Raw genomic sequence first — 16078 nt, forward strand, 5'->3', positions numbered from 1 at the left:
CTCTTGGCGAGAGGCGGCTTGTACAGCACCCTCCACACCGGCCTGTGCCCCTCCTCTACAGCCAAGTAAGCTCGCCACTTAGAGTCTACCAGACCCCTTAGCCTACTATACTCTGTGGCTTTAACACACAATTTGTATATATGTTTTCCATTCATTGTGTGAAAGATAATTTCCTCCACATTCTGCAATTTAAGCAAAGTCCCTCCATTCTCTCCACCGCCCTCACCTTCCTCACCTACTGCTGGTGACACGATCATCCCTGGAAATAAGGAAAGCTGTCTCTGCTCTGTGCCTCTGGACAACTCCTCCCTCAGGACTGCCTTGAGCCGCGGGGAGAGGCAGCCCCTCAACTCACCCATCAGTCTTTCTGCAAGCCTCTCTGAGTGCCAGCCTAGCTGTGCAGTTAGCTGGGAGGCAGTTAGCCAGCAGGAGAGCTCAAGGTTTAACAGGTGGACCATCCTGGTTACACCTGCTTTTAAAAAACTGGCACAGAGCGTCATCGACTGGAGGAACTTAACTGGAAAGAGTGGATTAAAAAATAGGGGCTCCTCAAACAGGTCCTGCCCTGTCAAGGACTCCACATCCCTTTCCACCCTCACCAGCTGCCAGGCTTTTAAAATACTTTGATAAAAAGGAGGAAGTCCTGCTTTACTAAAACTGGTGTTCTCAATTAAAAACAGGTGTTTTCCTAACCCCAGCCCCCCAAATCTATTGAGAAGGAAACAGGCCAGCCTCTTCCAATGAGCCTCCTCCTCAGTGTACAGGAGTCTCTGAACCGCCTGCAGTCTGAAGGCTGCCACCCTGCTGGCAATGCTGACTAGCCCCTGCCCCCCCTCATCACTAGGGAGGTAGAGGACTGCCGGCCTCAAACTGTGTCTCCCGCTCCAAAAGAACTCCAGCAACACTCTCTGGATCTCCTTCACCAGGCCCTGGGGTGGGTCCAGGCATACCAGCTTGTGCCACAAGCTAGAGGCCACCAGATTATTAATAACAAGCACCCGGCCCTTGAAGGACAGTTGAGCCAGCAGTCCCTTCCACCTCTGCAGCCGCCCCCTCACCCTATCCAACAAACCCTCCCAGTTCTTTTTCATGTAGTTTTCTGTTCCGAGGTGCACCCCCAACACTTTAATACCTGTTCTGTTCCATTTCAGCCCCTCAGGCAGGAAAGGAGGGGTGCCCTCATCCCAGCTGCCTGACAGGAAGGTGTCACATTTTGCCCAGTTTACTCTGGCAGAAGATGCTCTCTGGAACTCATTTAGAGTCTGCTGCAGCGCTTGGACATCTGCATCCCCCCTCACAAACACAGTCACATCGTCTGCGTAGGCAGACACCTTCACTGTGGCAGAGGAGGGTGTGGAGGGCGAGGAGGGCACTGTCCATCCAGCTAGCCTGACCCTCAGCAGGTGCAGCAGGGGCTCTATAACCAGTGAATACAGCATACCAGACAGGGCACAGCCCTGCCTTATACCCCTGCACACTGGGAAGGGCTGACTCAGCCCATTGTTGATCTTTAAAATACTAAAAATGTTGGAATATAAAAGCCGAATATAAGAAATAAAACCAGGACCGAACCCGAAGGCTTCCAGTGTATGAAAGAGGTAGGTGTGGTCGACTCTGTCGAAAGCCTTCTCTTGATCCAGGGAGACCATTCCTACATTAAAATCACAAATATCACTTACAGTTAAAAAATCTCGAATAAAAAACAAGTTATCAAAAATAGAGCGACCCGGTATACAATATGTTTGATCCATATGTATTACAGTTCCAATAACACTTTTTAATCTATTAGCGATTGTTTTGGATAAAATCTTTAAATCAGAACATAAAATTGACACAGGTCTCCAATTTTTAAGCTGGCATAGGTCTCCCTTCTTGGGCAGCAGTGTAACCACTGCCCTACGGCAGCTAAGAGGCAGTTCCTTGTGGCTGAGGCTCTCTCTCAGAACCTGGAGCAAATCCTCCCCCATTATATCCCAGAAATTATTATAAAATTCTGCTGGCAGTCCATCGATCCCGGGAACCTTTCCGCTGGAGAGCTGCTTGACAGCGGCGGTCATCTCCTGGTGGGTCAGCGGTGCGTCCAGCTGAATCTGCTCCTTCTCACTGAGGCTGGGTAACCCCTGGAGCAGCCGCTCAGTGTCCTCTATGTTGCACAGTTCTTTATTATAAAGTTCCTTGTAAAAACGCACCGCCTCTCTGCTGATTTCCTCCCGGGTGTGCAGTTCTTTCCCACCAGGAGTCCTGATACAACACAGCTGTCTACTGTCCGCTCTCTTCCTCTCCAGGTTGAAGAAGAAACTAGTGGGGGCATCCATGTCTCTCAACTCCATGAATCTGGAACGCACAATCGCCCCCTTCACTCTTTCCTTCAGCAAGCTCCCCAGCGCGATTTTCTGCTCCTTTAGGTTCTCCAGGGTCTGTTCTTTAAATTCTGAATTTAAACTTTCCTCTAGGAGGAGGATTTTGGACTCCAGTTCTCTCACGGCTGTGTTCAGTGACCTGGTTGCATTTATAGTATATTGTTGACAAAAACATTTAATTTGTATTTTGCCAATGTCCCACCACTGTCTTAAATCTTTATATTGTGCTTTTTCTTTTTTCCAAATTATCCAAAAAAGTTTGAATTGTTGCTTAAATTTTACATCTTGTAATAATTTTACATTGAAATGCCAGTAAGATGCTCTGTGGGGTTCTGATTGAATTAATACTGTAATTAATAGACAGTGGTGGTCAGAGAGACTACTGGGGATGATTCTTGCTTTGATAAATTTATTTAAATCGTTTTTAGAAGTATAAAACCGGTCTAGTCTTGCTCTATATACACAGTCTGTGTGATACTGAGACCAGGTGTATTGTCTTGAACTGGGGTGCAGGCATCTCCATATGTCAACCAGGTCACTGGACTCTAACAATGCAGCCAACTCTCTGGAGGACTGAGGGTGTGGTTCATCATTATTTCTATCAATATTAAAATTAACAGTACAATTAAAATCTCCTCCTACTACCACCACATCATTATTATTAATATTAAAAAGAGCTTGCTTTAATTTCTTAAAAAATAAAATTCGTTCCCCCCCTCTATTGGGGGCATAAATATTAATAAAAACATACACTGTACTGCCCAGCCTAGCTCTTACTTTTAAAATCCTCCCTTTCTCGATTTCATCCATATCTAGTAAAACTGCCCCCAGGCTGGGTTTAAAAAGCACGGCTACTCCTGCACTAGTACTAGCGCCGTGACTCATCACGCACAGCCCCTTCCACTCCGCTCGCCACGCCTCCTCATTCTCCTGATCCGAGTGCGTTTCCTGCAGAAACACCACCCCCGCCTGCTTCTGCTCTAAAAACCCGACTAGCTGCGCCCTCTTAAAAGACTGTCTGCAGCCGTTTAGATTAAAAGAAATAAAAACGCACCTTTCCATCATAGCTAAAAAAACTAACACACTAAAACAAGTAATAAAAGAAGTTTCATAAAACACAGCCATTTTTAAACAAGAGATTTTGAACCACTTTTAAGATCCTTTTTAATTTTCTGAACAATTTTTTTTAATCTATAACGTTTTGGCTGATCAAATTCTTCTATTGTGGCTTTCCTTGTTATAACGTGAGCGGAGTGGAGAAATAACCTTAGATCAGGGAAAAAACTCTCTATTTCTACTCCCCTTTTCCCTTTTGTTTCTATCATAAAATCATTTACCTGCTCAAGCGTGTATAACTTTTTCTTACTGACGGGTTGGCTATCAGGGATGTCTGAGATAAGCGAGGAGTCAGAGAGCTCCCCCTCCATCTCATCCGCGCTGTCCTCTCGCTCGCCCCCGAGAATCCGCTCCTCCGCAGCTCCCTCCGACTCCTCGACACCGGTCTCTGCCACAGCCGTCACTATTTCAGGCGGCTGAGATTCAGCTAGCGGAGAGTCTTGCACCGCGCCCGGCTCACCCTGCGCTGTGCTCTCTTCCTCCGCGTTGGGAGGGACTGACGCCCCGCCTGGAGCCCGCAGTCTCCCTGTCTGCACGGGTTCGGAGTTCTGCACTGGCTGCGCTCTGCCATCCGGCAGCTCTGCAGCCTTCCGCTGAATTCGTGTCTTTTTCGCTACTACCTTGAATGATTCTTCACCATTCTCAGTAGTAGCGGTATTATCCTCCGAACCCGTCAGTGACAGGCTGCGGCTGGGTCTCTTTGTGCGAGGCCGTGGTGTTGGTGGTTCTGCTCCGGTTTCCTTCTGGATCGCCCCCTCCTCGGTCAGCACGGGCTCGCTCTGCGGCTGCGCTGGGGGAGCCGACTCTTCCTCCCGCTCACCCCCAACACCCCCGACTTCCTCCCCGCCAGCATCGCCCTGATCCTGCCCTGTCTCCGCTCTAGCCTCCTTTCTCGGGCAGGCTTTTCTCTGGTGTCCCTGTTCTCCACAGTAAAAACATCTCATCGTTTCGGAAAACTACACAATTCATCCCTTCCACGTTAAAATTCCAGGCAACATTAATGACTTGGTTAGGATCATTTAGTAAGACAAACGCCTGCCTTCTAAACGACATGACGTGCCTAACACTGTTATTTTTGCACCCCAGCGGGATTCCCTTAATCGGGGACACCAGTTTACCAAAACGAGCTAAATTCTTTTCTAATTGCTCATTTTTTAAAAACGGAGGCACATTAGAAATAATAACTTTCGTAACCGGGGTTACTAGAGGGGAAACCTGAACAAATTCACCTTTCACTGTAAATCCTTCCTCTACCAGCTTGTGTACCAGAGACACCTCCACTAAAAATATTACCAGCGCTTTATTCATTCTTGACGCCGACATAATATTTTCAAACCCCACCACCTCTCCTACTGCCAGCAGGCACTCCTCCACCGAAACCCCGGGGTCAGGCAGGCAACGGACCCCGTGTCGGCGGGTGAGAGCCCCCAGCCCTCCTGAACGAGACCCCATAACGGGATCTCCAAACACCCTCCAAACAAACAAACAAACAAACACACACACACACCACTAACCTACGAACAAACAAACACACAAAAAGAACAACTAAGTAACTATCAAACAAACAAACAAACAAATAAATAAATAAATAAATAAATAAATAATATAGATAAATAAATTTTAAATTTCCCGGTCCTACCGCACCGGCGTTCCACCTCTCTGCCCACAATCCTCCACGAGAGAGAGGCCAAGCAAAAGGGAAACCATTAATGATGCATCTAGACATAAGTTATAACAGGTGCGATAAACACCATTAACAATGCATATATATATATATATATTTTTGTTTGTTTGTCAGATTTTATAAACACGTTTCTTCGAAAACCTTTATGATGCTCAATCAACATGCATGAATTAAAATTCAATATAAACCATTGCGTGCATAGCAGAGGGTCCACAGTATCAGACTATACCCCAATGCACTCTGAAAGGTACACGGGAGACCAGGAGACTAGGAGTTAATGAGCTTACTACAATAGCATACTGCGCCCGTTGCTAGGAGACAAGACTTTTTCTCCTGTGGAACGTCCATTTGAAATCCCCTGAGTTAGAATGGTATTTCTCACTTGAGGAACCCAAGTCATGCATCAATGTGAATAACGAGCAGACAGTAACTTCTTTATTCACATACACTGTCTGACTGTCTTTGTGTCACGATGTAAGAGGGTACTGTAAGGAAAACTGTAGGGGCTGCATTACAGAAGCAAAACCAAAACGATACGCAAAACATCGCGAAAACATAACAGAGCTTGTAGTGTCTCAAGGATACAGTGTTCAAGCGCGGTAAAAAAAAACAAAAAAACACGTTTTTATGTATCGTTTTGCACAGGAGTTTCCTCCAAAGCTGCCTTTGTGGCTGTGCGACAGTAGGGCTGTTAGCTGAGAGCCTTCCCTGTCTGCCATACTGATTTAGAGCATTTTCAATTCTAATCCCAGAGCCTGCATTTCTGACTCACTGCAGCTATTCCTAATCCAGGCTGTGTAGGAAGCAGTTTCTACTACTGTTTACAAGCCTGCAGGTGAGGTTATTGTGATCAGCACTAGAATGAATACTGTGCTAATTTAATAAACAGACTTCTTTAAACCATATTGTTGCTTAGGAGTGTCCCTTCACATATTAGAGGTCTCTATAGCGGGTTCAGTGGAATTGATTGGGTCAATACTGTCTGGTGTTGGACTGCTGCAAGTTCAGCTATCAGCGTAATGCCTGGCAATCAAGGTTTTATTGCAATTGGAAACCAGTAAACTGTGCCTGTATTGCTATTTTAAACCTTATAGACATATTTCAATTCCAGATTGATTTGTGTTTTGCTTGTGTGGTGCAATAGCTTTCTCATTGGTTTCTAATAATAATCAGGAGGATTAGAGCACTGGGATACGGTTCCAGAGAGCAGAAACCAGGAACTTACGATGCTGACTTTGAGAACGTCAGGCTTGTCTCAGAATCAAGGGGGTCGGCTGACATTCTAAAAGTCACAGCTGCTTAGTTGTTTAGGACCCATGCATGGAATGGAATTGTTACTTCTTTTGTACAATATGCTAACATTTATTTGGTTGTCAAGAACAACATTTGCGGTTGTTTTCTTTTGTCATATCAATCGGGCTCTGTTTAAGTTGCATTTCAGTTCCAGTTTTACAGAGGAACAGATGTTTGTTTTGACAGCAGATGTTTCATGAAGTGCTTTGGAATGCATTATTATCATTAGGTGATGTAATAAGAGAATGAGAGATACAGCTGGAGGGTAAAACTGAACCCCTTATAAACGAGGCCTCGGTCTCAATGGGTAAATCGACTGCTTAAATAAATCAAATGAATTCAAGTGAAATGAATGTATATATTTTATCCCATCTACATTGATACAGCCAGTTATTATATACAGCCACGGGGATCTGATTGCTTCAGGTGGAAAGCTACAACTTTAAGCCAAGTCTTTTGTGATATATTGGCAGATGGAATTTATCAAATGATGAAGTTATTAAAAAGGTACTGATCTGATCTACACTCTGCAGTTTTATCACAAACAGGATGGTGAAACTCGATGATATAGAAAAATGAATACTCTTCAACACGCACATACATGAAAGAGCTGAGCTATTGGGGCATTGCTTGGGCACTGCCATCTGTTATTTTCTGACATCTATGCCCAAGCTCTGAAATCTCTCCCACAGCTGTGCACTGCTGCTGTTGATTATATCAGAGTTGCCCAGCTAGTGGCCCCGTGGGCTCTACATGCTTACGAGAGCAATTAATAAACACAACCACATACAGCCCACTCTAGGTGTAAGAACAGTACACATACAGCCCGCTCTAGGTGTAAGAACAGTACACATACAGCCCGCTCTAGGTGTAAGAACAGTGCACATACAGCCCGCTCTAGGTGTAAGAACAGTGCACATACAGGCTGCTCTAGGTGTAAGAACAGTGCACATACAGGCTGCTCTAGGTGTAAGCACAGTGCACGTACAGGCTGCTCTAGGTGTAAGAACAGTGCACATACAGCCCGCTCTAGGTGTAAGAACAGTGCACATACAGGCTGCTCTAGGTGTAAGCACAGTGCACATACAGGCTGCTCTAGGTGTAAGCACAGTGCACGTACAGGCTGCTCTAGGTGTAAGCACAATGCACATGCAGGCTGCTCTAGGTGTAAGCACAGTGCAACGTACAGTACAGCCCTCACTCATTTTAATGCATTTCCATTCAATTACAAATGGTGTAAGAGGCACATATAAAAGAATCGACCTCTTAAATAATACTGGGTAGATTATTATACTGATTCAATACGGAAAAAATATTTTCATTTTAAATGTGATTAAACTTATTATGACTTTTAAAACATGCGTGTTGCAAACCGCAGTAAATAAGGGTAGTTTTTAATGCCCTCCTCCAATCAGATTGAGAAAGACACAGTGAGACCCTCACAGTTTCTTGAACTGTCTAGAATGGAAAAACCTCCCAGCTGCTTCCTAGATCCCTGACTGAAAGGCAGAAGGAGAGTTCAGGAGTTCAGATAAAAGCTCTCACCTTCTTCCTCTCCCTCCAGCTCCTCTTCAGTTTCTCCCCCAGTCTGTTTGCAGCCTGACCCCACTGCCCTGCCAGCCTCCTGATCCGCCTCTTCATGAAGATCAGAGACTCCTTCCCAGTGCCCACCTGCTCCAGCAGGGCCTCGATATCCGTGCGGAAAGCAGCCTGCACAGGAAGCACACAGGATTTATACACACAGAAGAAAACATACAAACCACAGAGGAGGCCATTCATTCCATCTGTGCCAGTCTGGTTGCTAGTAGCTAGCTGATCTCAAGACATTCATTCCATCTGGGCCAATATGGTTCCTAGTAGCTAGCTGATCTCAAGACATTCATTCCATCTGTGCCAGTCCGGTTCCTAGTAGCTAGCTGATCTCAAGACATTCATTCCATCTGTGCCAGTCCGGTTCCTAGTAGTTAGCTGATCTTAAAACTTTGTCAAGCTGGGTCTTAAAGGAGCAACATGGCTAGATAACCCATTCCATACCCTCACCACTCTCTGTATGAAGTGTCTTTTAACCTCTGTAAAGTCTATCACCACCTAATTTCCTACTATGTCCTCTGGTGTTACAGTGTGGAGTTTGATAAACGCTGACTGATAGACCAGCATGGTATCGGTGTACATGATAGTCAGTAAAGGGTTGGCAAATCTGCTCTGTACTGGTGGTGTGACCATGAAATGCATGATCTCCTTCAGGAGTACACCCCCTGGCAATATAAACTAATTATAAGTATTATAACTAAGTATAAGTATTAAATGCTTTTCAATGACTTTAGAAGGGAATATCAGCTTCAGTCTCTAATGAGTTTGTTGTCTTTGTGTCCCTGTGGCCCAGCTTCTCTTCGCAGGCAGCCTCACCTGCCGCTTGCCCCTGGGTTTGGGGGTGGTCGATGTGGTGTGGTTTCTCCAGGGCAGGGGCGGGCAGAACCACTCCACCTCGCTGAGGTAGATCAGGAAGGAGCACTCGCTGCCATCCACCCCATAAAAAGCATAGCACGGGTCTGAGGTCCAGCGGGCTCTCATCCACTGAAACACACACAGAACCCAAGGGACCTCTTTAATAACCACACTCACTGAAACACACTCAGAACCCAGCGGATCTCTGTAATAACCACACTCACTGAAACACACTCAATGAAGACTGATCTGCTAATTCAGGGATTTGTGCTCCACTGTTGTTACTGTGTCATACCATGTAATTACCTGATAGTGCAAAGCAAAGGTGTAAAATAGCACAGTGTATTGTTAAAGCCTGACACAGAGAGCCCTTGCTTTGGCAATCTGTCCTGTGTCAGGTGTGCAGAAAGATGCATGCACAGATATTGAGACACACAGGCTTGATACTCACATCCAGTTTGCTGCTGCATTCGGGGTATTTGGGATCTTGAGGAGCCTCACAGCGATTGGCTATTCCATCTCTAACTGGAACGCAAACAGAAGTGAGGGGACTGAGAAGAAGGAAGGGAATCTCAAAGAGTTTACAAGAACAATCTGACCACTGTAAAGTCCAGCAGTAAATGGAATAATGTACAGTAGCATGTATTTTTTTATATACCGCCTCAATTCTATAAAGTGTGTGAATCAGTTTTAAGTACCCCAGGAATTATATTAATGGGGTTCACAAAGTAATATTTGTATGTTTTGTGGCTGCGTGCACGGATGTACCACTCGCTAGAGTTGTTAAAGGGGCAAAAGCTGTGATGGGACAGCAGTGAGCCGGCCCAGTGGAGAAAAGCCTATTTGTGCAACAAGTAGATCTTAATTGAACACATGAGAGTTTGACTAACCCAAGCTTTTCAATTATTTATCAGTACTGGATAACAATTTTAACATCTTATGTGGCAATAAGGAGAGTTTTTGAAACAGCATTTTGTTGTACAGCACATTGCAACCCCCAAAAGAAAAAAAAAAAAATTACATAGGAATGAGTGTTAAAATGTTCTTTCATGTGCTTCTGACTGTCTGTCTACTGAGCCAGAGAATCATCAACACCTTTGTTACAAAGTTGCAGCAGCTGTGCTGTTTGAAATGTGCCTGTCTGGCTGCCTTGTTGTGAATGTGCAGATCACGCCATCAACATAGATTTGAAGTGCGATTAGCTTTGAATAGAATTGAATAAGTCTGGGGCTCTGGAGGGTTTGTGAATGCCATGGACAGTACCTCTGCCTGCAGCCAGGCTGTTCTGGAGGATCTGCTCCACCTTCACTGCCATGTTAGATACGTTCTGCGCAATCGCCTGGATTCGCTCGATCAGACCGGCCGGCTGGAACCTGAAACACAGAGCGAGGGGGTGGGGGGTCAGGAGCTTGGACAGCAGCAGCGACAGTGAAGGCATCAGCTAGCATCCCGATACTAGAGACAGTTACAGCAGCTAGCACCCCGATACTAGAGACAGTTACAGCAGCTAGCACCCCGATACTAGAGACAGCTACAGCAGCTAGCACCCCGATACTAGAGACAGCTACAGCAGCTAGCACCCCGATACTAGAGACAGCTACAGCAGCTAGCACCCCGATACTAGACACAGCTACAGCAGCTATCGAGGATTAAGAGATTGAGAGACAGAGAGCAGAGGAAGCTCTGAGTTTAGGACTGGCTGTTTAGTGGCTGCTCTTCCTGATGGCAGCCCTATTCCAGCTTGGCCAGGATGTGCATTGTAACTGGATCAGCAATTACCTCTGCAGTGGTTCCAGTGCTGTCAGCCCCCCGCCCCCCAGCCTGCCTCTCCTGGTCAGGCTTGCAGTGACAGAGCTGCAGTATGCCCTTCAATTACCGCTGCAATGCCTTGATGTAGCATCTAACACTACCAAGCTGACAGCATGTGAGACTCACAGCAAGATCCACTTTGTTTTTCAGTGTTGCTGCTGTATCACTGTCACTTGCAATGGACAACGAATCCATGCCGTTTTGTCACAATATTTTCAGAAAATATTGTAAAATAGACCCTTAAACTAAAACGTGGTCAATTTCATTACAGATGCTTAGCTGTTTTATGTGAACCCTACTGCTCTTAGTCGTTGGTTAAGAATTTGTATCTCCCCATTTGAACACAGTGCTTCTGCACCCGGTGCACTGTGGGGTCCGTGAGTACTTGAACACAGTGCTCCAGCACCCTCTGCACTGCGGGGTCCGTGAGTACTTGAACACAGTGCTCCAGCACCCTCTGCACTGCGGGGTCCGTGAGTACTTGAACACAGTGCTCCAGCACCCGCTGCACTGCGGGGTCCGTGAGTACTTGAACACAGTGCTCCAGCACCCGCTGCACTGTGGGGTCCGTGAGTACTTGAACACAGTGCTCCAGCACCCTCTGCACTGCGGGGTCCGTGAGTACTTGAACACAGTGCTCCAGCACCCGCTGCACTGCGAGGTCCGTGAGTACTTGAACACAGTGCTCCAGCACCCGCTGCACTGCGGGGTCCGTGAGTGTGGCATCATGCTTTATTGACACATGAAACGCAGCATTATAACAGGGCATAGGGGTGAGCGGCTCTGCAGGTTTAAAGAGCTTGTTTGTCATTTTGACCTCCTAAATGTTCATGATATTCTCAGACTGTTTGTGTTGTGCTTACTGTAGGTGTAACCTGTTTGGCTGCAGTGCTCAGTACTATCTAATGGAAGAGCCAAGGCCTTCTTTTTCAAACTGAGTGTCAGTCACAGCAGTGGGCGCCTCAAAATAATTTCACCTTTAATGATTCTCCTTTTTTCCCCGATTAACAGCTTAACAGTTAAACAGCCGGCATTACGATGTTTTTAGATATTCCCTGTGAACCACAGTGGTGACCTCCCGTAATGCAGACTGTCAGTTGGCGTGCACAGTGAAGCATCCTGCAGCCTCTCTGCTTGATTCAATTTACCTTTCACTACCTTTCCTGGGGCTTACTTACCCATTTACTTCCAACTCCAATTTCATGTCTGTTTGGGAAATGATGCAGTCTTCAAAGAAAAGTAATCTCTCTCTCTCTCTCTCTCTCTCTCTCTCTCTCTCTCTCTCTCTCTCTCTCTCTCTCTCTCTCTCTCTCTCTCACACAAACAAACACACATGGCTTACTGTATGTAAAGCATATAAAAATGCAAACAATGATAGTTCCTCGACTGCCATGCCAGTCATGGGAACCACTGGGGCCCTGAATCAGGCATCTCTTTTGTAACATTGATATTTTCAGAGCAGGGGAAGCTAGTCCTGTGTGGGCAGACATAATCTTCTCTCTTCATCTGATCACTTATTCAATAAAAGCTCTGCTGTCTCTGGACACCAGCTGCAGACCATCCCTAGAACTTCCAGGAAGCACCAGCAGTTCATGCGACTCACTCTGCACCTCACTTCCTCCTAATGCAGGCAGCAAACCTGCAGGTAACTTACAGCCACAGACTTCCAACCTCACATCCAATTCCGCCTTACAAGCAAACATGTCAGCGTCAATGAGAGTCCCTAACAGAGATGGTTCATTTGTAACTGCGTGGGGACCAGGTGCTGTCAGAGCCAATCAGTGTAGCAGCGCTGCCCAGGTTCAGAGCTCCTGGGCAGGAATCCGAGGTCACTCATAACCTAGTGAAAAAGAGGTAGAGCATACAGCATGAGCAGCCCATTCTGCACATTGTTTCAGAACTGCCTGCGATGTGCAGTATAGAAGCGAACTTTACAGGAGCAATTAGCCACTCTGGAGGGTCTGGAGAAAGCAGCAGACAGTAAAGGAGAGTGGAGCTGAGTCACAGACACTGGATGGGGCTGGAGAAAGCAGCAGACAGTAAAGGAGAGTGGAGCTGAGTCACAGACACTCTGGAGGGGCTGGAGAAAGCAGCAGACAGTAAAGGAAAGTGGAGCCGAGTCACAGACACTCTGGAGGGGCTGGAGAAAGCAGCAGACAGTAGAGTGGAGGTGAGTCTTCATGCATGACATACTTTTTTGTTTCTCCTTTCTTCAAGTTCTATCAGATATAGTGGTAAACACACCCAGCCTATCAGTGCAGCCTGATCATCTCCGCAGAGAAAGATACAGTGTAACTGCTTCAACTGTCAGAGAGGGGGAGGAATCACAGCATAGGACGTGGAATCTCGACTTCAAAGACACAGCCAGAGACAGCTTCAAACACAGACACCTGGATGCTTTTAAAGAAATTGAACTTGAAATAATCCAACACAAACATTTCCTCTCTCCCCATGTCCCTTTCTCTTCTTCTGTCTTCATAAAGTTGCCTTTAACTGTCTGTCTGCATCTCGATCGATTCCCCGCTAGACAGGTAGGAATGGGGCCAGGCAGTAAATTGCACTTTGATGGTATTTTAAAAGGACTGTCAAAATGTCAAGACTTATAGAGGAGGAAAAAAAACTGGAGCATGACCAGTGCAACCCTTTCAAGACTTTATCTATTTTCTTTCTAAATAAAGATAAATCAGTCAGCAAGGAGATTTAATTTCAAAACAAAGGACTGTGGGATTAGTCTGAATAAAGAGCTCTGTGCAGAGCACAAATACAGCTGAACCAAGCTGTTTATTAACAAGCCATGCCCAGCCAGTACAGCACATAGATGGGGTGCAATCTGCTCTTTGACCTTGCCTGGTGGAGCCATGTCTGCTGCTTCAGGGCAACACGCTAGTTTTGCATTCCCATGCTTTCTGGTTTCTGGTTGTGATGGATTGTTGAAAAGGTTTACTGGGAGGGGGGGAGATATCTGCCCAAGCTACAAGCCAAAGGTTCATGATAATGACCAGCTCTTATGTAGCAGCTCATACCCTGCAAGCCAGTGGATGCTGGTGGCACTGTATTTAGCACTTTCATCTCTGGGTAAAATAAATAACCACCCACCACAGGCGTTGGCACACAGGGGAGGTGACCCTTTGAATGGGAATGAAGCTGATATCTCATCTGCTTCATAGTCATTCAGTGGAGTTCTGTTGTGTTTCATTTCCATTATGGCACAATTTGAATTGTTCATATTTTTCAAATAAAAAATCCCTGTAAAACCACCAGTTCAAGTACTTGATACCACAGTCCCACTTTTCAGAAGCCAAGATTAACACTTCTGAGCATTTCAGATGGACTGCGCTTGCCCTGACTAGATACCTGAATGCAGCTCAGAATGGTTTGATATCTTCACACCAGAGGCTCTCGTTCATGCAGAGTGATCTCAAGACTTGAAATAACATGTTCTTGAACTCATGGCTTCAGTTCACAGCTCCAGAGCGATCAAGAGAAGCTGCTCAAACCCCCTAACCTGTACCTGTGTATCATGTGATTTAGAGAAGATGCTCAAACCCCCTTGCCTGTACCTGTGTATCATGTGATTAAGAGAAGCTGATCAAACCCCCTCGCCTGTACCTGTGTATCATATGATTAAGAGAAGCTGATCAAACCCCCTCGCCTGTACCTGTGTATCATGTGATTAAGAGAAGCTGCTCAAACCCCCTCGCCTGTACCTGTGTATCATGTGATTAAGAGAAGCTGCTCAAACCCCCTCGCCTGTACCTGTGTATCATGTGATTAAGAGAAGCTGCTCAAACCCCCTCGCCTGTACCTGTGTATCATGTGATTAAGAGAAGCTGCTCAAACCCCCTCGCCTGTACCTGTGTATCATGTGATTAAGAGAAGCTGCTCAAACCCCCTTGCCTGTACCTGTGTATCATGTGATTAAGAGAAGCTGCTCAAACCCCCTCGCCTGTACCTGTGTATCATGTGATTAAGAGAAGCTGCTCAAACCCCCTCGCCTGTACCTGTGTATCATGTGATTAAGAGAAGCTGCTCAAACCCCCTCGCCTGTACCTGTGTATCATGTGATTAAGAGAAGCTGCTCAAACCCCCTCGCCTGTACCTGTGTATCATGTGATTAAGAGAAGCTGCTCAAACCCCCTCGCCTGTACCTGTGTATCATGTGATTAAGAGAAGCTGCTCAAACCCCCTCGCCTGTACCTGTGTATCATGTGATTAAGAGAAGCTGCTCAAACCCCCTCGCCTGTACCTGTGTATCATGTGATTAAGAGAAGCTGCTCAAACCCCCTTGCCTGTACCTGTGTATCATGTGATTAAGAGAAGCTGCTCAAACCCCCTCGCCTGTACCTGTGTATCATGTTTTAAGGACGCTGCTCAAACATCCATGCCTGTACCTGTCTATGGAGGAGCTCAGCTCGTCCAGTATGCGAGTGTCACTCATGTTGTCACGCTTCGAGAGGGTGTCGATCCGCTTCATTATCACTTCAAGCATGTCGCTGATCTTCCTCAGCACCCCTCTGGACTCCAGGCCCCCGAGTACTAGAAGGAAACAAGGAAACTGGGTCATGTGAATAAGAATGTATTTACAGTATAATGTGTTTTTCAAACCACACTGGGGGACTGTTGGATGATTCTCACACATTATGATTTTGTAATTTATTGGATCAAGTGTCTCAACAGCTACTTCTGTATCAAAGCACAGAAATACGTCTGTGTCAGGAGTTTTAAAGGACATAATGATGTATTAGACCAAGAAGTGCATCAAAGAATATCAACTTTAATAGAGTAAATATGAGCCTCTGGCATACAGTCGGGTTCTCATGAAGGATGGCTTATGTAATTAACCTTGTCTAGAACACCTAGTAAAGACCTAGGTTTCAGAAAATGATGACAATTGCAATACAAATAATGAAAAATGTTTCAAGCACAGATTAATGGATGCACATTAAACAAGTTGTATTTCTTTAAAGAAAAACAACACTAGATCTGCACTTCTGTAAGGCACCTCCCTGGCCACATCTACAAGGAGCTCAAGTGACCTGACTGATGATAACACGGAAATGTCTATTCATTTCCACAGTGACAGCTTGCAGTTAACTTCATGCCTCACAAGGCTGCCAACCCAGCCCCTAAACACTGTCAACACAACCAACCAACCAACCCAGCCCCTCAAACACTCTGTCAACACAACCAACCTACCAACCAACCCAGCCCCTCAAACACTCTGTCAACACAACCAACCACCCAACCCAGCCGCTCAAACACTCTGTCAACACAACCAACCAACCAACCAACCCAGCCGCTCAAACACTCTGTCAACACAACCAACCAACCAACCAACCCAGCCCCTCAAACACTCTTTCAACCCAGCCCC

General features: G+C 46.0%; 1 protein-coding gene across 1 annotated transcript in view; it reads right to left on the bottom strand.

Annotated features, from left to right (window-relative positions):
- The window catches only part of LOC121295472 (alpha-1,6-mannosylglycoprotein 6-beta-N-acetylglucosaminyltransferase B-like), a 47263-nt gene that overhangs the window by 21431 nt on the left and 9754 nt on the right, over nucleotides 1-16078 (bottom strand). Inside the window, exons 3-7 of the mRNA XM_041220107.1 lie at nucleotides 15099-15243; nucleotides 10162-10271; nucleotides 9350-9423; nucleotides 8860-9027; nucleotides 7999-8163 (exon numbers count right to left, since the gene is read on the bottom strand). Coding sequence (XP_041076041.1) covers nucleotides 7999-8163; nucleotides 8860-9027; nucleotides 9350-9423; nucleotides 10162-10271; nucleotides 15099-15243 — 662 coding nt within the window. The remainder of the gene's footprint in view (nucleotides 1-7998; nucleotides 8164-8859; nucleotides 9028-9349; nucleotides 9424-10161; nucleotides 10272-15098; nucleotides 15244-16078) is intronic.

This window comes from Polyodon spathula, chromosome 20 (assembly GCF_017654505.1).
Source record: "Polyodon spathula isolate WHYD16114869_AA chromosome 20, ASM1765450v1, whole genome shotgun sequence".
Classification (NCBI taxonomy): domain Eukaryota; kingdom Metazoa; phylum Chordata; class Actinopteri; order Acipenseriformes; family Polyodontidae; genus Polyodon; species Polyodon spathula.